This window comes from Mustela putorius, unplaced genomic scaffold (genome assembly GCF_011764305.1).
Source record: "Mustela putorius furo isolate JIRA1106 unplaced genomic scaffold, ASM1176430v1.1 tig00003853_pilon_pilon_pilon, whole genome shotgun sequence".
NCBI lineage: Eukaryota > Metazoa > Chordata > Mammalia > Carnivora > Mustelidae > Mustela > Mustela putorius.
In genome coordinates, this window is record NW_025422005.1 from 36,436,670 (window position 1) to 36,459,426 (window position 22,757).

The following is a 22,757-nucleotide window of genomic DNA, read 5'->3' on the forward strand; positions in this document are numbered from 1 at the left end:
TAGGATTTCTTTCTAGGATGATAAAAAATGTTCTGGAATTAGATGGTGGTGATGGTTGTACAACATGTGAATATACAAAAACTGTGAATTATTTAAAAGGGTGATTACTATGGTATGTGAATTCTATCTCAATTAAAAAGAAAAGGCAGAGGACTACAGATCTCTTCAAAGTGATACATACAGTATATATACAGCATCAGGCACCTGTGTGCTCTTTCTCTCTCTCCCAGATGAGAGAGAGTAGTAGCACCCGTTGATCTGTAGCTTCTTTCAGATTTCGAAGATTATTTGAGCCAACAAACAAGACTGGACAGTTTCTATCAATAGTCTCTTCTGGTATTTTCTCCAAGGCCTCATAATAAACACTCAGGAAGGCTGATTACTTACATAATATTTTAAAAGGACTTGATTATGTCCCCACAGAATGACTTAATAGATTTAGTCTCTAATACTAGAAGATAGTCAAGAGGCTTCTGTTTCTTTAGAATTCTTCCCTAAACCCTTCTCCCTCTTTTCATTTAGTTAACCCCACACCTAGATTCTATAGGCCTCCTACTGTTTGGTACTTAGGAAGAATGGAAATGGCCTGGGGGGATGAGGTTGTGAGCTTTTGAAGAAGGTCCAGCTTTCAGTCCTGAGACAGATCAGAGAAACGGCAGGAAAATCTCAAAAGCTCCCAAAGCCAGAAGCAGCAGGTGGGACTGCCTGCCACCAAGTGGCTAGCTGGAAAATGTTTTTTGTGTATACGGGGCATGAGCTTATAAAATTGGTAGTAGTAGTCAAATAAAAATCTTATTGCTGCTTTGGGTCATTTCAAAAGTATAGTCACCCAAAGTACATAATGCCTATGTCAGAGATTGAAGTACAAGTGTTAAAATGGCTATTTCTTAATCTGCTCTAACAGTCTCTCTTCCATTCATTCTCATCAATTCTTGATGTAATAAACAGCAAGTGGGAGAAGATACTTGTATTGAAAAATAAACAATTTAACACTCTCCTGTCTCCCCAGAAAATATAGAGAAAAAAAAAAAACTGGGGGTAAGGGGAAAAAGTAATTGCATTTATATGGCAATATAAATTAAAGTCTTCTATGCTTTGAGCATTAATTATAGACTGTAGATAATTCATTCACTTAACAAATACGTGTACCAGGCACTATGCTAGAGGCTGGGAGTAAAATTAATTTTCTATCTTCCCAAGAAATTACAACAGAGTGACATGTGCTAAACAGGGGTAAATATAAAATATTCTAAGAGGTCATACACAGGAAGCACCTAATCCACTCCTAGGAGGTAAGATAATGTTTCCTGGTGGAACAACACCTAAGTTAAGGTGGAGAGCCCGGCAAAAGTAGGAGGGTGGGAATGGGTGATTTTATAGGCAGTTGGTGAATGCAAGATCAGGAGACTCAGCAGCACAATGAATGACAGCATATATGCTGCTGGAGGCAAGGTAGACTCGTTTACTGAGAATCATCTCCTTCCTACTAATATTTATCTTTCTGATTTTCAGCCAAAGGACCCTCATTTTTGGAAGGCCTTAGCAAATAGGGTCAACTTCCACTTCACTAATCTCACAGTGTTGTGGTTGCTTGTTTGCCTTCTCCACTAAACTCACATCCTTGAGGAAAGTGAGATCGTATCTTAAACTGTATCCTCAGTGCTTATCACTGGGTCTAATTAGGCACTCACTGAAAAAATGAACGCTCTTTAATGCACTGGTTAAGAGTGCAAACTTCGGTGTCAGACTGTCTCCGTGTAAATTCTGCCTCAGTCCACTGTGTGCTCTGTGGACTTAGGCAGTCTTCCTATCGAGAAAAGTGGGTATAACACATGAATACTTATGTTCCCAGGGCTGTTAATGGGATTGTATGATGTGATGCACAGTATATCAAATATCTGGTTCACAGGAAGTACTCAGTCAAGGTCAGATAGGATTCTTTTTCTTATAAGATAAAAAAAATTACAAAGTTTTAGTTTTGAACATTATCCCTATTACTCCATGGTATAAAAATTTACCTTCAATGCTAGAAATTCCTGGTAGGGCAATAGGTCTTAGCTGCGCAGCTTTCCCAGTTTGACCTCCAAGAGACTGTGGAAATTTTGGCGATGCTGACGGCTTTGATGTGAAACTCTGTACTTGCTCTGTAACAAACACATACCACTCTAATATCATCAAATCTGACACTATATTAAATGAGTTCTGAAGGTTACTTTTTAGGGCAACTGCGTATGTACTTAATTTAAAAGAAATAGTTGAGAATTAAGTAGCACAGTGACTACATGAAGCTCAAGGCATGGACTGAGATATGTTGTGTGGACAAGTGAAGATCAATCAGTATCATATAACATTAGGTTTAAGCTGTAGGAAGCCCATGGGAAACTCTTACAGTACAAGTTAGCATTTATAGGTTTACATGCTAAGAGTTCAAGCTGCAAGTGAGAACAGCATTGGATATTTAATATCCCAGGAGCCACACCATAAGCCTGATCTGGGGTATGTGCCACCAGATCAGCTGGTGTGGAAAGAGGGCTTTCATATGATTATGCAGTGTGATATTAGGACAAGGGCTCCCATTGTAGTGTCCCACATCCAAAAGAGAGTAAGAGAGGTTGAATGCTTTCCCCCAAATGAAAAAGTATTTGCGGGGAGTGGGGGTCAAGGCCAACCCAGTCCAGTTATATCCTTGGGGCTAATATTGATTAGGTATGTCCCTACCTAGAGTCAAGGGCCTTTCCAACTATGATCCTATCATTATTTGTTAATGGTTTTTCAGAAGGACTAATATTCATTTTTAAGTAAATTTTATGCACTTAGAGTAATGAAAAGACTCCGTAAACAACATTTAGGCCTGGTTTAATATACGCTATGACAGTTACATTTTTGCCTATAATTGGATGCAGGCAGCATGGAGAAGTCTATTTCAAGCTAAACATTACCCATTTTTTCCTTAATAGACTGGAATACAAATCATGTACAAAATGGGCTTTTTCTAAATGAAACCAAAGTGTATCAGCTTCATGTCGATGCACTCAGGCATCATTCCCTCAGTTTGATCGGTCCTGCTAGAACACCTTTCCCCACTCCCTGTGTGGGAGGCAAGCTGCCCAAGCCTGCGTGAAATATTCAGGAGCCAGCCCCGAGTATCTCACCTTTGTCAGCAGTGTCTGAAGGCCTGTTGCTCTCAGGTTTGTTTGTGAGAGCACTGATCAGCTGCAGTTTCTCTCTTAGCTTGGATACTTGAGAATCTGAACTATCTTCTTTCTGCCCAAAACAAAGATCACAAAAGGCTTAAGGTGGAAATAAGACCTTATCTGATTCTTCATTATATTCTCAGAGCCTATTTAGCATGTAGTGCTTGACTTCCAGTATGTTCCCTACTAAAAGTAACGAAAGAATGAATCAACAAATATTAGAGATACCTTTGGTACTCAGAACTGATAAGGGCCTAGCAGGATTTGAGGCTAGACCATTAAGGGGAACATTATGCGACAGATGACCTGATTCACTGTGAACATTTGGCTGATGGGGGAAGGCATGCATGTGTCAGCAGTAAAGGAAATGTACCCTTGCTCAGGTGGTCATGCAACACCCATTTCCTAAATGAGTAGATATTATTTTCTAGGAACTATTTCACACTAAATAATTTTCCTGATATCTTACTTCACCTTGTGACTAGACAAATTTAGGGACAGCATTACACTCTTATCACCTTAAGAAAAAAATAAAACAACCAATCCTGGCTTTTCCTTCTCTCCCCCCACGGTGAGGATTCAACTGGTGGCAGGAACTGCAAAATTTCTAATTCATTGACTTACTTATATCTTTTTAAAAAGTTTCTTCTCTATGCCCTTTCACATTCCCAGGATGATCAACCAAGTGGCATATAAAAAATACATTTGTTTAAAAAAAAAAAAAAAGAGAAGTCTGGTTTTATGAGGCTTAGGCTTTTTAAACTGCTCAGTCTAGTGTGAAACATCCTGATATTATATTCAATTAGACTTATTACATGTTTCTTTTATTTAATTATTTCTCTCTGATCTTTATTTCTACTCTCATAATTACTATATAGAATACCATTCTTGGTTTATTAAGGAGCTAATATATGGACACAGGTGACTAAAGCTAGGTACTAAATACTTGAATTACAAAGAAATTAGAGAGGAATTACATCCAGTTAGGATGCCTAGATGCGGGATGCTTAGGACAAAGGGACCAACACACTGGGATGACAGTTTAAAACACAAAGGGTCTGAAAACAAAACCAGGAAATTTAGGTAAAAAATGTATAATATGATTCTGAGGTTTACTATTAAAATCTGGACTGTTGCTGATATCATTATGAATCTCCAGCAATAACCACCTGTTACTTTTTGTGCTCAACATTTACATATGATCTTTGGTTTTTCTTGTCATTCCCCAGGTGGATTATTTTTATTTTTGTGCAGAAGCAGTTAGAAAATTCAACAAAAGCCTAGCTCACAAAGCATTAAAATCTTAATATATCTTGGGGTGCCTGGGTGGCTCGGTGCATTAAAGCCTCTGCCTTTGGCTCAGGTCATGATCTCAGGTTCCTGGGATCGAGCCCCGCATCCGGCTCTCTGCTCAGTGGGGAACCTGCTTCCTCCTCTCTCTCTGCCTGCCTCTCTGCCTACCTGTGATCTCTGTCTGTCAAATGAATGGGTGAAATCTTAAAACAAACAAACAAACAAAAAAACTTAATATATCTAGACTATATGAAATAGTTAAGGAAGAACAAATATAGATGGAAAGTATTACATTGAAAACTGCCTGTACTATGGTTCATTTCCAAGTGCATATCCTTGAGCTCCTCACATACAACGGGCATCTCAGTTGGTATTTTAGTCACTCAGCCACAATCTTCCTGGCTTTCACTTTATCCTAGTCCATATCTTATAATATTAACACTCTAATCACAGAGAATGTTGCAAATAAACTTTCTTTCCTGGGATATCAAAGCATATCACAGATTGCCTTACCTTGACAATATATCAGGGAAGAACTTAAAAAAAAAAAAAGGGGAAGGGACAAGGTGAAAGCAACAGGCTGGGGCTTAAATGGACTATGTATGTACTGAGTCGGCAAACTAAAAATAAATGCTGATTAGACACCAGTTTTTGATGATCTGCACCTCTATTCTTTGTCATGAGTACAGTTAATTTACTCTCTTAGATTAAAAGTCATTTCCTGGGATGCCTGGGTGTCTCAGTTGGTTAAGTGTCTGCCTTCTGCTCAGGTCATGATCCCAGGGTCCTGGGATGGAGTCCCACATCGGGCTCCTTGCTGAGGAGCTTACCCCTCTCCTGCTTGTGCACTCCCTCTCTCTCTCTCAGACAAATAAAGAATAAAAAAATCTTAAAAAAAAATTCATTTCCTTAGGGAAGCTTTCCTGGTCCCTACTAACATCTTCACCATACCCTGTATTTTTCCTTTGTAGCAATATCATATTCTTGCTTAACTAATTATCTGTTCAATTAGGTATTAATTGATTTTCTGACTTTAAGTTCTACCAAAATAAAGGTCTCATGTCTGTCCTGTTCACTGTGGTCACCCTAATTCCTTGCAATGGCCAGGCACAGGGCAGATGCCTGATAAAATACTCCCTTGTTCACTAATCTATTAATTTACTTATCACTTTGTCTTGAAGTTGCTGCCAATGGGAGGTCAAAGTGCTCATTTTGATAAAGAAACAGTAGCTCAAAAGCACAAAGATGCTGGTGTGGTTTGTTTTTAAGTGCATCCTCCATGTGGGGCTTGGACTCTTAATCCTGAGATTGAGAGCTGCCCGCTCTACCAACTGAGGCGGCCAGGCACCCTTCAAAAGCATGGAGATACTACTACATCATTTTTACCTCAAAATAAGCCCCCCTTATATACCTTGATGCTTTGGGTTTTTAATGTATCTGGTTTGTGGGTCACTTGATGCAAGGATTCTCTTTTCAGAGTGGTGGCTCTTTCATCCATCTTAAAGGGTAAAAACAACAAGATTAAAGGCAAACATTAAAACTTAAACAACATCTAACACTTTTAAAACAAACTGGTCAAGCTTCTTTAAAGGTTCTCAGAGCACTTTCAACAGAAATACCAGTAGGCGAACTAGAGGGGAGGGAGAAATGTTGCTGAGATACAAAGCTGAAACTGGTGCTTCACAAACCTTAAAACTTCTGAACCATAAACAGCGAGAGGACTTATACCCAGAAGCATGCTAGGTAGGATGCTGCTGGAAGACACAGCAGGACAAATGATACTACCAACAATTTCCTCTCTGGAGGAAAAAAAAGTGGAGAGGAGAGGGACAGGATGGGCAGTTTGGGGCAGAAAATCCTTACTGTGAGCCCTGAAAACCTTCAAGGCCTACTAACTCATAAAATCACCCCAAATTCCTAGCCCGGACTTAGCTGAGTTCAAAAGTGCTTTTTAAAATAAGGCCCCCTGGGGCGCCTGGATGGCTCAGTCGTTAAGCGCCTGCCTTCTGCTAAGGTCATGATCCCAGGGTCCTGGGATGGAGTCCTGAGTCAGGCTCCCTGCTCAGCAAGAAGCCTGCTTCTCCACCTCCCTCTGCCCCTGCTTGTGTTCCCTCTCCTGTGGTCTCTCTCTGTCAAATAAAGAAAATCTTAAAAAAAAAAAAAATAAATAAAATAAAATAAGGCTCCTTTAATCTTCTCAGCTTTGCAGGATATGACACGCCTTTGTAAAGCAGGAGGGGGAACAGGTCTTCTGATTCCATCCTCCAAGCCACGTCCAGCAAGCTCCCATGGCTCCACTGTGGCTAAGCCAGCTCACAACCTGATGTCTGGGTGCTGGGCTTCAATTTTCCTCGTGGGCTTGCTTCTAGCTCTGCTACTTTCCTCCCATTTATGGTACAATTTCTTGTTTTAGGTTTGCATTTCTTTACATATGCCTGTGTCTTTGCTGCAGGACATCTTTAAGGGTGGGGCTTGCAGCTATTTAAAAAATAATCCCCGTGGATCCCAGCACAAAGTCCATATGAAGGGGATTAAAAAGCACACATTTTATTGACAATAACATGAAAACCAGTAAAACACACGGTCTGCCAGTATCAGTGGCTTAGGTCACTTAGTATGCTTGTGTAAAATGAGAGGATGGACTCAATGATCTCTTAAGTGGAGGAGCTGGTCTGGCCTGGTCTGTTTTAAATGACTTTCCTGCGTTACATGCAAAAGTTTCACCCTAACATGCAGACCAAGCAGGATAAATCTGAAAGTCAAGTTCAGGCTTAAAGCAACGGCAAAAGATTCTTTAGTCATTGTCACTGTCAATGCTCCCACCCTTACCAACTTAAAAAAGAGCAAGAAGACCTCCCTTGGAAGTATGTGCCAGAGCTTCCCCACCAGACTGGTCACTGGTAACATGACAGGAGGCTTGTCATTCCTGCCAATGACTTGTGGTGTGGCCCTGGCAAGCCATGCAACTCCTCCTTCACACCTCCCCTTCCAGATCAGGGCTAACTCTGCCCGTGTCACTCTTTATCACAAAGCTAGTGTGAAGCATGGTACGAACATGTAGCCTCTCAAACATGCCAGGGGACTGGATCTGAAAAGTCTGTGGAGTGTCATCCACGTACAGACAAAACACACTGCAACACAGAACATACCGCAAAGGATCCAAAAACGCTTACCATGCTGAGGGACAGGTTCGCTTGCTTTTCTACCTTGCTCACAGCAACAAGATCTGTTTCTATCAAGTTGATTCTCTGGGTAAGGTTACTGACTGTCTCATTCATCCCCTCGAGTTTAAGATCATTCTGCCTCTGGTACCCAACTAGGGCACTGTTTACCTCCTCTAAAGAGTTGTGAAGGTACAGGATGTCCTGGAGTGGAAATAAATCAAATTGTGGAATCCAGCTAAAGACATACACTCGACAAGCAGGCCAGGAGCGCTAAACAACCATTACTATGTCACGTTACTGAAGTAAACTCCTTTTCCTGGTTTAGACCATTGATTGTCTGTCTTGGCTCTGTTCCTCCACTCTAAATTGCTCTAAGTCACTCCCTCTGGAATTGTTTGACCTCAGCTAGACAAGAGGGGAAAGGGGACTACCTACATGATTCACTCTCTGGTCCCAGAAAGCTGAGAGCTTGGAAATTGATTTCCCAATGTTTACCTCACCTGCTGGCAGGAAAGCTTGCTGGGTTATTAACTGAAATGCCTATTAACCCAATTTGTCAGAACAAAACTACCTTAGGAACAATACCAATTACGGAATTGGCTCATGTAGCAAAACCATAACAAGTAGTGCATTATTTAGTACAAGATTCAATTATTTTTATTGACATCCTCTAGTACTGATTGCCACTTAAAAAGGAATGATGACTATAGGTTTTAGAGGGCATTAAACTCAGGACAGGAATTCTTCTTAGTGAAGATTTCCTTTATTCTCTTTAATGTGATTCTGAATTCAATAGCGTTTTCCCTCCTCTTATCTTTAGAAAATCTTGACTTCCAGGGATATGCTTTCCAACATTTTAGAAATGTTAACTTGCCCAGATTGTTACTTTCATAAACAGTTTCAGGAGAATTTGGCTATCCTATGTCTTCCAAGATGTGAAAAGGAATTTACTCCACTGATTGACATGCAGGGGAAAAAAGCAGAGTGCCAAAGAAGAGCCAGGATGGCATCTTGGATTCCTAAGATAGCAAAACACATTGCTGTCTGCTCAGCTCTCAGGCAGGCAAATATATGCGTGGGATGAGGTGTGACAACACTGAGCCCAACTATTCAGGCAGCCCCCAGAGTCCATTGTGGGCACAGGGAGTTAAGCCAGAAACAGAAAGTACCTGTTTCAAATTCTCACTGTAGGTTTTATTGTCAAATTCTGATGAAGCTGAAGGTGATGGAATGAGCTGGTTGCTTCCACTGGTCTCTTTTAAGAAGTGCCGATTCTGTTAACAGAAATGGAGGTTAGTATAGGCAACAGCTAATTACCAAGCCTACTTAACTATCTGGGATGGTCCTAGGACATTCTAGTTTCTCAGAGAGAGCATTCACAGATTAATCAACAATTATTTCCCAGGAGTCTACAGTGCGACCAGTCTTGTGCGAGGCCGCAAGGGCAGCAGATTCTTTTGGGAATGCCAGCCTGAAGCATGGACTGGACCAGCAGCACCCAGACACATCAGGGAACTGAGATCTGCCCAGTCTGTTTCTTGTCTCTGAATGGGGAATGAGCTCCCCAGAACCAGTCCTTTTTTCCTCTATTATCTATACTCCCAGAGAAACTACAGAATCACTAGAACCTCCCAGGGGCCAACTCAGTCTGGACCTGGCTAGTGTCATCACTTCCCCAGGACTAAAGAGGTTTGTGCACTCAAGCAATAGCCAGCCATGTAACCACTAGCCTTGGGCTCTAAGGACAACAACCAATCATACACATTATTCATTTTTCAGCTTTTACAGCACATGCCGAGATTTATGTCTGAGTGTTACCCTTCCCTTCCCATCCCCTTCCCACTGCTAAAGTCTCTCTTGGCAGAGACTGAAGTATAACACATTGATATACACTTTTTCCCTCTAGTGGAAAAACTTTGGATGGCTTAATCTTTCAGAGCTCGTATCTATGACTTACTCAGTATAAAATGTGCCAGTGGCGAGGATTACCATTGGCAACCATGGAAGTTTAAAAGAGGCAGATTTAATTATACCAGAATGCAATTAGGGAAAATAAACAGTTTTCCCTGAAATTTGAAATCCTAGACATTTATCAACCCTGCTTTTATAAGCAAAAAAAGGCAACAATAAAGAAAAAGGAGAGGTGGGAGAAAAAACCCAATGGTCTGGAGCATAAATTTTTGACTTAGGAAACATGTATTTCGGAAAATATTTATTGCTTTGAGAAAATGCTCAAGATATTAACATAAGAGTAATGAAGAAATTATTGAGATTATTATGTATCCCACTGTTACTCAGCAGCAGAGGTGGAACTGGAATCCAGTGTCTGAACACTAGCTCAGTGTCTGTTCCTCTGGGTCAGCCCCATTAAATATCAGTGAGGAGTACCTGTTTTGAAGAAATGAAAAACACCTTCTAGACCTTCTGGAGCTCTAATATAGCCCAGATCTCCGTGGTACAAATTGCCCAGTTTAAATTCGAAACTCCAAAGCTGGAAAAGAGTATGTGGGCTAGACCTAGAAATTAGTGGAAAAGCTGGGGAACTTTTGTGTGCCTTCAACAGTCCTGGTTTCATGTACATATAACTCATCTCCCTAGCAAGGAGAAGGCTATGCCATCCTTTTCTCCCTTTGTAAATCTTTCATGGGGCAGAGTACCCTGCCCCATGATTGATAAGGCCTCTGAATGACTATAGACCACTTAGACCCACACAACATGAAGAGACATTTGAAAACAATTCCTGAGCACTGCAGGGGTTTGCTTCTGTCTCACTTATCTGCTGCTGCGTAACAAATCATCCCCAAACTTTGTGGCTTAAAACAATTTATTATTTGCCATGATCCATGGGTTGACTGGGCTCAGGGGGTGGGGGTATTCTTCTGTTTCACATGGTGCAGGCTCAAGTCTCTCTCTCTCACACACACACATGGCTGCATTCAACTGAGTGTCTGGCTAGTGCCAGAACATTCCAAATAGCCTTTCTTTTATAGAGTCCTTTTCACTTGGTCTCTCATCATTTCATAGTCTGAGTTCTGTCCAAATTCCCGACCTACAAAACAGTGAGAAATGATAATGTGTTGTTTTAAGCCACTAAGTTTAGGATGATTTGTTATGTAGCAATCAATACTTGTGACACTTCCCTTTCCTTCTACTCCATTCTCCTTCCTATACATTCCATCTCGAACTGTATCTTACTGCTGTTACTTTCTCCACTATGTTCACAGAAGACTCAGTTTTTAATTTTATCCTCCTTGACTGCATAATTTACAGATTATATCTTTTAAAAAGGTACATAGTAAGGTCTGTTGAGATGAATGGGAAGATGGCATCACTCCTGTTACACAGAAGAGGGCAGGCAGAATGCTGACTTCTGTAGCATTTGTAGATTTCCTTACCATGTCACTCTGCAGTGACTCCATGGTTTTCTTGTGTTCATCCACAGTCTTCTGTATTGCCTCCACAGCAAGATGGACGCTGTTTAAAGTGTTGCCAATGGTAGCTACACTCTGAACAGAAATATGTTGTAAGGCCAGTGTCTTTTTCTTTTTGAAATTTCTAAGTGTTACTAAGATTTAACTGGTACACAATGACCGGCACATATTCAAAAAGGTTGGCAAGTTTTGACATATACACCTAGGAAACCATTAGCATGATCAAGATAACGAACATCCATCGCCCAAGTTTCCTTAGACCCCTTTGTGATTTTTCCCTCCCCCACCTCCAGGCAGCCACTGATCCACCACATATCAGTTTGCATGTTCTAGAATTTTGTATAAATAGGGCCAGTGAGTGAGTATGTGGGTTTTGGTTTTGTTTTTTCTTTCACTCAGCTTCACATTTTAAGATTTATCCATGTTGTAGCCATTTAGCTTGTTGCTGAGAAGCATTCCATCATATGGATACAACAGAGTTTATCTACTCACCTGTTGATGGACATTTAGGTTGCATTCAGTATATGACTAGTACAAATAAAGCTGCTATCAATATTCATGTGCAAGTCTTTATGTGGGTATGTGTTTTCATTTCTCTCTGTTGTATGCTTTTTCATCATCATAATGCCTAGAAGGTGAATGGCCAATCATATGGTAGATATATGCTTAACTTTTTAAAAAACTGCCAAGATGTGCTCTAAAATGGTTATACCATTTTACATGCCTCCCAGTGTAGGAGAATTCCAGTTCTTCATATATGCATCAATACTGGTACTCTCAGTCTTTTTTCATTTAAGCCATTCTTTTAGGAATGCAGTGGTCTATCACTGTTATTTTATTTTACATCAAACACTGACCTAAAGAAGCTCAGTGTTTCTAATTATTTCAAGCCTCTTCAAACTGAATTTCATGTAGCTTATGCAGACACAATTAACAGGAAACTGCACATTTATTTATATACAGTTGACCCTTCAACAACGCAGTTGTTCAATTTTGCAATTGAGAATCTACATGTAACTTTTTTTTACATGTAACTTCTAACTCCCCCAAAACTTAACTACTAATAGCTTGTTGACCAGATGCCTACCAATAGCATAAATTGCTAACACATATTGTATATATTATATGTATTATACATTATATTCTAACCATAAAGCTAAAGAAAAGGTTAAGAAAATCAGAAGAGAAAATACATTTATGATATTGTACTCTATCTACCAAAAAAAAAAATAAAAAATCCAGAGAAGTGGACTGCATAGTTCCAGGGTCACTATGTATATGTAATACATATGTATATGTAAAATACATATCTATATCTATCTATCTATATATATATATATAACAAATAGTTTTCCCAATTTAAAGGACTTTTCCTAGAGAAAAACCATTATCTTTTTCTTAAAAAACAAACACTAGTTCATAAATCTGGGACCCACTGATAAGGGTCTCCCACAAACTGCCCTTACCAAGCCGTGTGGTAGGTAGCAGAAGGCCACAGCTAACTATATACTGCTACTGTGTCAGAAGCAAATGATGACTTTTGAATGACAATGGGTAGAACCATTTTTAGCTTTGGGAAACACAGTGTTGCAGAGATGAAGGAAAAATTCCATTTGGCAGCATTTGTTCCTCTTTTGCTTTGGAATCCCAACAGCAACTGCTGAGTGGAATGAGATGCAGGTCTTCATTAGGCTTAAGGAGCCCAAGTGGACTGGTACTTGGAAAATATGATTCAGAAACCATCATTTTAAAAAGACCTGTCCTAAGAGAATATTTACAAGAATTACTATTTGGTGGGTGTTGGCCTATTATTAAGATACACTGACAGTTTCACAGTTTTATTTTTTTTTTTAAGTTTTTGTTTTTTTATTTGAGAGAGAGAGAGCATGCACACAAAAGCAGAGGGAGGGGCAGAAGGAGAAGAGCGAGCCTGATGCAGGGCTTGATCCAGGACCCTGGGATCATGACCTGAGCCAAAAGCAGATGCTTAACTGACTGAGCCTCCCAGGTGTTCCAGTTTTATAGTTTTATGGTAAATACATTAGTATTTTTAACCAAGGTTGTTTTTAGTATACTGACAGCCAAGAACCCAAAAGACCAAGAGATGACATTTTCAAAATTAAAAAAAATCATGAGATACATTGAAGTCAGGTGTTTGAGTAGATCTTCCACTTCAAAATGGAGCCACTTGTATTAAAAGTAGTATCTGACATTATAAGTGTACAGATTCCCAAAGAGAAAACACACTGGGTAGAAGTCTCTAAGCTGGGGTGTTATGTATGAGCGCTCTGTTGTTACAGAAGCTATGGGCATTCAAAGATATCTACTGTTAGACAATCCCGCCTTGCTGGATGTATGAGCCCATTAGGATGCAGGATAGTAAGCTCTTGTTTAAGATTTTCTTTTCTTCTTTTTTTTTTAAGGAAGCAGCTGACAGAGCCATGTGAACTCTAGAGCAAAACCCTGGAATAGTATTCTCACCAACAGCAAAGTGCCTGGCACAAACTGGAGGAAGCTCCACAAATGTTTACTGAATTAATTAATGCAATAAACCTGTATCATTTTCTAATGCAAGACTGCTGTAGTTGCTTCTGTATTAAAGACCACAGAAGCCTACCTTTTTTCCATTTGACCCCGGGGAATAATGGCAAGAACTTGCCTCATCACAGTTCTTTCCCTGCCTTCCCCTACTACCATCATCCCCTCCCACCCCCCCACCCCACTTTTAACTTGTAAGCAGATGACCATCTTGGATAAATAGTAAATTATGAAGACTGAGCACACACATTCCACTCAGGTGGAATGACTACAAAGTAGCAAGTTCTGTTTCTGCATGTGGAAACAATTGATAAGTTATAGAGCCTGGCATATAGTCAAATCAAACTTCTATACACTAACTTTGAAAAGTCAAAGATCTTAGATTTGACACCCCCTTTTTAAAAAAGATTTTATTTATTTATTTGACAGACAGAGATCACAAGTAGGCAGAGAGGCAGACAGAGAGAGGGGGTGGGGAAGCAGGCTCCCTGCTGAGCAGAGAGCCCGATATGGGGCTCCAATCCCAGGACCCTGAGATCATGACCTGAGCTGAAGGCAGAGGCTTAACCCTCTGAGCCACCCAGGCACCCCTGACACCCATTTTTTAAGGTCCCCTTAACTCCAGAATCCCTTCTTCCATTTCCTGCTGCAGGGGTTGATGTTGGTACCCAATTAGGTACCCTTCTTTCCTTCCTACCCCTATCCACTCTCCCCATCCAGCTCTCCTGACTGCTGTATACTATTTGTCTGGTTGGTTGCTGCCTCTTGCTCTGTGCCTGAATCCTAGAGATCAAGTAAATGGATATTCCAAATCATTTTTTCCTAGGCCCTAGAGTTTAGGATACACCAGAGTGAATTACTTAGAGGGTGTGCACTTCTACCTTTATAAAATAATATCTAATGTTTGCTTTGTACTAATTTATACTCCCAGCAGGACTGTTCTAAAGTTAACTTTGCTCCATAACCTTGCCAACACTTACTATATCCTAAACTTTGAAATTATGCATTTTCCCCAATTATCATTCTTATGTTTTTAAAAAACTTCTTTGTCAACCATAAAAAAAAAAATAGCCATCTAGAGCAACTCTCTTCTATAGCTGGTCTGCTTTCATGAAGACACTGTGGATGATGAATTGAGAATGCAAGTGATAAGAAGCAAACCCATGTATGTCAACCTCTAAGAGCCTCAGAACAGCAATCTCGGGATTCAGAGAGCCAAATAAAAATGTGTAAATCCATTAAAAAACAAAACAAAACAAAAAACAACTAAAGTCACCTGTTGCAAATTAAATGCCCAACTAACCAAACCACAACAGAGAAGTTCTGAACTACTTAGAACACAGTGATATACTCGATTACTGCCCTCTGGAAATAGCTGATTTCAAATGCCATGCTTTCAAAGAAGATTTGTTAGAAGCTGTAGCAATAAGTTAATCTCAGTGCCCACATGTAGCACTTACCTTCTGAAGTCCCTCTACAGTGGTCGGCAGACTAATTAAGTCTGCAGCTGACTTAACATTGGCTTTGAGGTGGTTTACTGCAGAAGTCAGCAGGGAAATCTGAAAGGTAGAGAGTAACAATGAAAAGAGAATTTGGAGAATGAATATTTCCTGCACAAACTCAAGGTGCCCTCGGCTTTTAAGCATTTCTGTGATCCAGACATTATACCTTGTCACCTCACAAGAGTGGAGGAACTGTAATATCTTGGATAGAACTGAGATCTGGAAGGCAGCAGTAATACCTCTTCCTTCCCTGCCCCCATTTTAAAAAAAAAATATTTATTTATTTATTCGAGAGAGAGGAAGAGAGAGAGATGGGGAGAGAGAAAAACCCAACCAGATTCCATGCTGAGTGTGGAGCCCAACTCAGGGCTCAATCTCAGGACCCTGAGATGACAACCTGAGTGGAAACCCAGAGTTGGACGCTTAAACAATGTGTTACCCAAGCACACTTTCCCTGCCCAATTTAAACACCAGTGCCAAAGAGGGAAAGGCAAGTATTCTTTACCCTACTCCTGGCAGCTACAAGATCCAACTCTTATTACTGAAAAGTTGCAGTGATTACAACACGATCCCTCAACAATTGGACAGGGAGAAAGCTAATGATCAAGAACTCCTGAAAGATTTCATTTTGGTAAAAAATAACACCTTGGTTATTTACTGAACTTTTGTTCCTGACCAAGTGGGAACATATATTATAAAGTAAAAGCCCATCATCACAAAATACAGTCTACAGGAACTTGTGCAACACTTTAAACTACTTGGAGATTCAGTTTTGGTTTAACAATGTGATTAATATTTCAAACTCAATAGCTCAACCAAAGTACTACTCTGTACCTAAAGGCGCTCCATAAATACCCACTGACATGCTGACTGATGCAGTACTTGTATTAAAATAGGAATTGAATAAAAAGAAAATGTGTCTTCCCTTCTGCTATGTAGGGGTAGAATTCTAAATGGCTAGACTTCTCTCTTGAAGGAGGACTGGGGGAACCTGAATAATACATAATTTCAGGCAGCAGAGATCACATCCTAACACCTTTGTAGTGTGGCTCAAAACATTCTTCAAAGAGTCTTAGTTCCAAACTGCTTTCCTGACCCAAAGTCTGGCATGAGGACACAGATCTACTGATAGCAATTATATTCCGAATGGCCTCACAGAGTAACCACTGAAGTTTCTGGGCACCTGTTATGTACCTAACACTGTGGTAGGCAGTAGCAGATGGACAGCAGACAAAGTGAACCTGATCCCTTCTTCTTTCCTTCAACCAGTCCTGGGTGTCTCTGTGTTAGGCACTGCCACAGGCACTCAGCAGACAGTGACAACAAGACCGTGAGGTTTTACTCTCAAGGAGCTTACATCCTAGTAGAAGGTGAAAGAAAAATAAAGAGGAAAAGGTATCAGATGAGCAAGGAATTTCAATAGGATTCCTGGAGCAAGCGGCAGCATGTTCTGAACCAGGAAGTCCACTGTAAGAAGCCCAGGATCTCAGGCTTCTTTCCCTCTTGCTTTTTAAGAGGGATACATTCAGGAGCTTCAGGCCATTTTTCATTTATTCATGACTACAACAAATGAGCCCTATTCCATACCAGTGGTGAAAATACAGTGATCTTGCAGTATTTACATTTTAGTGCAAAGAGAAAGACAATTTTATATAAGAAAAACACAGGATGGTAGGGTGCATTAGAAGAAAATTTAAATAAGGTGACTTTAGATTAGATTGTCAGATGAGATGAAATTTGAATTGAGATTTTAATAACAAAAAAGACTTAGTCAAAGACTGAATGAGTGCATTTCACTGCAGAGGGAACTGCTAGGGCAAATGCCCCAGTGCAGGGAAGAGCTTGGCATATTTGAAGAACAGAAAGGAGGCTTGGTGGGAGGAACACATAATGTGAGTAAGAAAGGGAGAGGAGAAGGGAGACACAAAGAGGGGGAGGTAGAAGAGTAGAGGTAGGTAGGTAACATTTTTTATTTTAGAGATTTTATTTATTTGACACAGAGAGAGGTGTCACAAGTAGGCAGAGAGAGAGAGAGAGAGAGAGAGAGAGAGGAGGAAGCAGGCTCCCTGCTGAGCAGAGAGCCCGATTCAGGGCTCCATCCCAGGACCCTGAGATCATGACCTGAGCCCAAGGCAGAGGCTTTAACCCACTGAGCCACCCAGGTGCCCTGTTAGGTAACATTAAAGAAATAATTAAGTACTAGATGTGATACCGAATAAAGTTCAAAGAAAAAGATATTTTTGTAGGCCAAAAGGGACAGGCTTCACTGAAGTGGGATTCAAATTATACTCTGATGGAGAAGTAAGACTTTTATATATAAAAATAAAGCAGATTTCCTTTCTAGGTTAAATAGGTGAGTGTGGCATTAGGTATCGGAAGGGAATGACAGCATGAATAGGCCCAAGAATACCTTTTCTTCATGGTCTTTCTCAAAGTGACAATGACTTATTTGTGTGATGACTTGATTAAGGACTCTGTCTTCCACTAGACTGTAAGCTCCATGATGTACGGACCATGTCTATTTCAGCATTTTCCATAATATGCCCGGCATACAAACAAGCATCAGTAAGTATTCACTGAATGAATGTATGGCTGAGAAAGAACACTCTGTCTAGGAGGACAGTGAGAAGACTAGTCTAAGCAGAGTAGAGGATAGAGGCCAGGAAGGAGGAGATAAGTCTAAATAAGAAGTCGACTCAATTTTCTCACCAGTAAAATGGCTGGAACAATAAAAACTGTTTAACAATCATCTCATAGGGATGTATGAATGTTTTAAAATATGTCTACAAATTCTTTGATAGTCTTCTCTTCAACAGGTGGAATGTAATCCCCTTCCCCTGAACATGGCCCATCCCCACTGACTCACTTTTAGCCAATAAAGTGTAAGAGAAAATGGGCAACTTTGGAAACTAGTTTGTTAAAAGCACCAGGGCTTCCTCTTTGCTGCCTTTTGGATCATTCACTCATGGAAGCCAGCTGCTGTGTTGTGAGAACACACAAGCAGCCCAGTGGAGAAGCCCACATTGAGAGGAAATAAGAACTGTGGCCAATAGCCATGTGGGTTAAGATCATCCAGGTGTAGGGAAGCCTTCAGATGATGCAGCCTTGGCCTAGACCTTAAAAGCAACCTTAGAGAAATCTTAGCCAGAACTCAACTAAGCAGCTCCCAAATTCCTGACCCACAGAAACTGTGAGGCAATAAATGCTTCTTCTGTTAAGTCATTAAGTTTTGGGACGAAGGTAACACAGAGACAGATGACTAATACAGGCCATGAGGATGAAATGAGATATATAACAAAGCTCTTAGCACAGTACATAGTACAAACAAAATACCAAATTAGTATTAGTTCTTTAACAGTGAAATTTAATAAGCACTTAAAACATATCATTCTCCATAAATGAGCTAAAATATTCAGACTAATCTTCAACATTCCAACTCTAGCCATTTAAAAACAAGATGGGTGAGAAACCTCAGCCCACAGAGAGATACTCTTAGCAAACAATAAACCTCTTAAGGGTAGTGATTACATCACAGAGATTGTTTTCATCCACACCTTTAAAAAGATATGCATAATACTGAGGTTTGAAAAGGACTTAAAGGAAATAGGCATTCTTATGTATTGTTAATGGGAAAGTAAACTGGAGAAGATCTATAAGAAGGTTACCGAGGAGTAAATGTCAAAATTTGAGTGGTTAGGGAGCCTGGGTGGCTCAGTCGATTAAGTGTCTGCCTTTGACTCCGATCATGATCCCAGAGTCCTGGGATCGAGTCCCACACTGGGCTCCTTGCTCAGCAGAGAGTCTGCTGCTCCCTCTACCCCCCAACTTCTGCTTACTTGCTCTCTTTCTCTCTCTCTGGCAAATAAAAAGAAATAAATAAAAATTTGAGTGTTTATATCCTTTAATTAAGCAATTTCATTTCTAGAACTCTATCTACAAATTACTTGCTCATGTACACATAGATGTATGCACAACAGAATCTACTGCTTCCTTATTTGTAATAGTAAACCCTAGAAACCACCCAAATGTCTACTAAGGATGAGGAGATATATTCAGCGAACAAAGGAAGTTGTGGAACAACATCCAGGGAACAACATTCATCTATCTGGTCTCTTACACACACATACACACACACTAATGCATAAGCTAATTCTCATTAAAGTCTATTAAGATTTTCACAGAAAGGAGGGACGCCTGGGTGGCTCAGTTGGTTAAGCAGCTGCCTTCGGCTCAGGTCATGATCCCAGGATCCTGGGATCAAGTCCCGCATTAGGATCCTTGCTCGGCAGGGAGCCTGCTTCTCCCTCTGCCTCTGCCTGCCTCTCTGTCTGCCTGTGCTCACTTGCTCTCTCTCCCTCTGTCTCTGACAAATAAATAAATAAAATCTTTAAAAAAAAAAAAAAAGATTTTCACAGAAAGGAGGCTACAAGAATGCAGCCCAGACTAATGGCAGTGGACACCTGTGGGGCCTGGAAATGTGTGTGATGGGGGAACACACAGAGATGTGCATTAAAGGGAAATTTTCTTAAGGAGTTCCTTATGTATTTTATTGTTTAAGCCTTATGTAAGAATACACGCATATATTACTCATAAAATTTTAAAGACAAAAGATGGAAGAGAAATACACACATAGAAAAAAGACAGCATGACTCTGGAAGCATTTAGCAGATTTCCTAGGCTGGCCCTTTCTTCCATGCTCTTCACTGGGTCTTCCAAGACTATCTTAATGTGCTTAGTCATAAAGTGCGAGGAAGGAGGCCTTCCCCAGGTACATTTTACTCAGTGCCCCAAAGTATGTAAACAATTGACTCAATACCAACTTGATGGGCAAGAATACAGTAATTCCAAATGCCCTATCAATTGTGTGGTTATCTTTTGGAGACCTAAGGGAACATACTGCTTCCACTGAAAACTGGCCAGATCCTAAAAGACACAAGCTGTGTTTTGGGTGGAGTGATCTAGGTAGAAACTATTCTCTGAGGAATAGATCCTGAAGCTAATCAGAAGCATCTCAAGAATGGTAATGGCCTCCCAAATGGCCAGTGTGGCTGGAGGCAGCTACCACTTCACCCAAAAGCAGAGGAACAGGTGCAAGTCAATGCAAGTAGGACAGGTAAAGTATTGTTCCACTTCTCCCCATCCCCTGAACACCTCAGGCCTAGGGTTATCAGCTGCTTCCCTGAAAGAGTATGCCCTGGAGAGCTGACCATTAACTCTCTAAATACCAAACATCACTTAGGACTTCTTACTCATTTACAAGACCTGAACCCCACATTGGTCACTAAGACTCAGCTACATTCTCAAACTGCAAAGCTGGATTCCATCTTTCAGCATTCCTCTTCTGAGAGCAAAGAAAAGTCAGTATCTGTGGAAAAGTACAGCAAAGCTACATGTTTAACTAGAATGGAGAGACAAGGGGAACTCTCCTTTTACTGCTCTAGTCTCTGATAGATATTCTAGAATGTCAGATCAGATTCAAGCACTACAGAATCTATCTCTAAAAGTCACAAAATACAGTTCAAAGAGTCTAAAAAGTTGAATTAAGTAGAAACCATTAAGAAAAAAACCCACATTCCTGCCAAAAGGTGAATCATGACTTTTATGAATATTACATGACTTTTCATTAGCAGAATTAAAAATAACTACTGTAGACCATTTGCTTATTAGACCATTTTATACTATAGAGCCTGAAACGCTGCTTTTTGTTTTTTTTTAACTTTGGGATTAAAATTAAGGATTCTTGATATAGTAAGTAAAACAGTTACTAAAACAGATAATCATCAATGATGAATGATTATGAGCCCTAATAGGGACCTGATATCACAGCCCTTCAACTTGATCTACCGAGCACCTACTGCATCCTTAATATAAAGATGTAAGGCAGAATGAAAAACTGGAAAGAAAACAGGCTCCTAGGCCTTAAATATTTTAATATTAGTATTGCTACAAAGCTGTGCAACCTTGAGCCAACCATTTAACCTCTTTGAGCCTAGTTTTCTTATCTGTAAAATGGAGACACCACCTCCTACTTCACAGGGCTATTGAAGCAAAAAAGGAGATCTCACATGTAGTGCATCTAACTGTGGCCTGCACAAGGAAAACATTTAACGAATGGCAGTTACCATCTTAATTGTTCTCATCATTGCCATCATCATGCTTAAAACTCACAAGTTCTAGTATAATTAGAGGCATACACAAATAACTATCATATAAGGTATCAGGACTGAGTGCCAAGAGAAAGAGACCATACAGAAGGGCACTCAAGGTCCTTGATATGGCTCTTCCTGACATATCCTTACTTCTGGCCTCTTTGCACCAAACTTAGCTATGATGAACTATTAAAATTTCCCGAATGTGCTGTTTTTCATTTGTCTTTTCTTCTGGACATGCAATAAATTCTCGTTATTCACAATAGTTATGCTCTAGAAAGTTGCAGCAAACACTGAATTAGTGAATACTGAACCACTGCTCCTAAGGGAAGTATAGGGTTAGGTTCTTGAGAGCTGTCTGGTCACATTTTTGTCAGCTGGTCAATATGATATATAACCTTGTTTTATAGCTGTTTCTATTTAAAGACATCTTATTAAATATACATTGCTGAACTCATGACTGAAGCTCATCTAACACATGAATTTTCTCTGTGAGACACATCACAGCCTTGGGATGCCTGGGTGGCTCGTTGGTTAAGCCTCTGCCTTCATCCCAGGGTCCTGGGATGGAGCCCTGCGTCAGGCTCCTTGCTCAGCAGAGAGCCTGCTTCCCGCTGCCTATATGTTCCTGTGCTCTCTCTCTGACCAAAGGGGGAAAAAAAAACACATCACAGGCTTCTTGCACTTAGGAATACTAGACAGTACTTGAGCACTATGCTAGGGGGACATGTCAAGCAGTGTAGTCACCAAAAAAACCCCCATGAAGTGTGAAAACATGGCAGTAAATATAGTTTGAAAAGGAAATCTGTTTACAGTATGACAGCTGAAACAAAGCAGAGTGTCACCTTGCTTGACATCAACTGAAGATGTCTGTGCTCGATGACTCAAATATTTTTCACACCTGTCAGTGAAGGACTACAAAAGTAGCACAAGTATAGATTTTGGGGTTACAAATTTTAGCAAGTAGGCAAATTCACAAATATGGAATCTGCAAATGAGGATCAACTCTACTCACCCTACTCTATGACACCCTTCTCTCTTTCTGCAGAATTCCCCTGGCCAACTCTTATGTGCCCTTCAGGACTCAGCTCATGATGTGAGAGAACCCTGCCTGGCCCCAGCCATTCTGGATAGACACATCCTTTAAAGTGTCCCTCTAGCACTCATCTGGACCTACTTCTCATTGCCCATAAGGCTGTTTTACAATTGTTTACTTTTCTGTCTCCTCCATTTGGCTATAAGAGCCTTGGGGACAGGAATCATCATTTTTGGTTTTGAATCCAAGGCTACCCAACTCTATAAAAACTCTATAAAAAGCAGCTCATTAAGCACTGGCTGAATTAACAGTCTTCAAAGAAGGAGGAGGACACTCCCTGTACCGGCTACGAAAGGCAATGGGTATGAAATCAGAGGTTTCATGAATAAAACAGAAAAGTAAGCAAGATTTTTAACTATTAGTTTAAAAGTTTTCAATATAAAATTTGAT

General features: G+C 40.3%; 1 protein-coding gene across 2 annotated transcripts in view; it reads right to left on the minus strand.

The window, feature by feature from the left end:
* The window catches only part of EFCAB14 (EF-hand calcium binding domain 14), a 37,896-nt gene that overhangs the window by 4,536 nt on the left and 10,603 nt on the right, over nucleotides 1-22,757 (minus strand). The window contains exons 4-10 of one of the 2 annotated variants that reach the window (XM_004740382.3): nucleotides 15,081-15,179; nucleotides 11,047-11,157; nucleotides 8,821-8,925; nucleotides 7,661-7,852; nucleotides 5,899-5,985; nucleotides 3,153-3,264; nucleotides 2,019-2,144 (exon numbers count right to left, since the gene is read on the minus strand). In XM_004740382.3, coding sequence (XP_004740439.1) covers nucleotides 2,019-2,144; nucleotides 3,153-3,264; nucleotides 5,899-5,985; nucleotides 7,661-7,852; nucleotides 8,821-8,925; nucleotides 11,047-11,157; nucleotides 15,081-15,179 — 832 coding nt within the window. The remainder of the gene's footprint in view (nucleotides 1-2,018; nucleotides 2,145-3,152; nucleotides 3,265-5,898; nucleotides 5,986-7,660; nucleotides 7,853-8,820; nucleotides 8,926-11,046; nucleotides 11,158-15,080; nucleotides 15,180-22,757) is intronic. The other variant, XM_004740383.3, reaches the window with a different exon arrangement.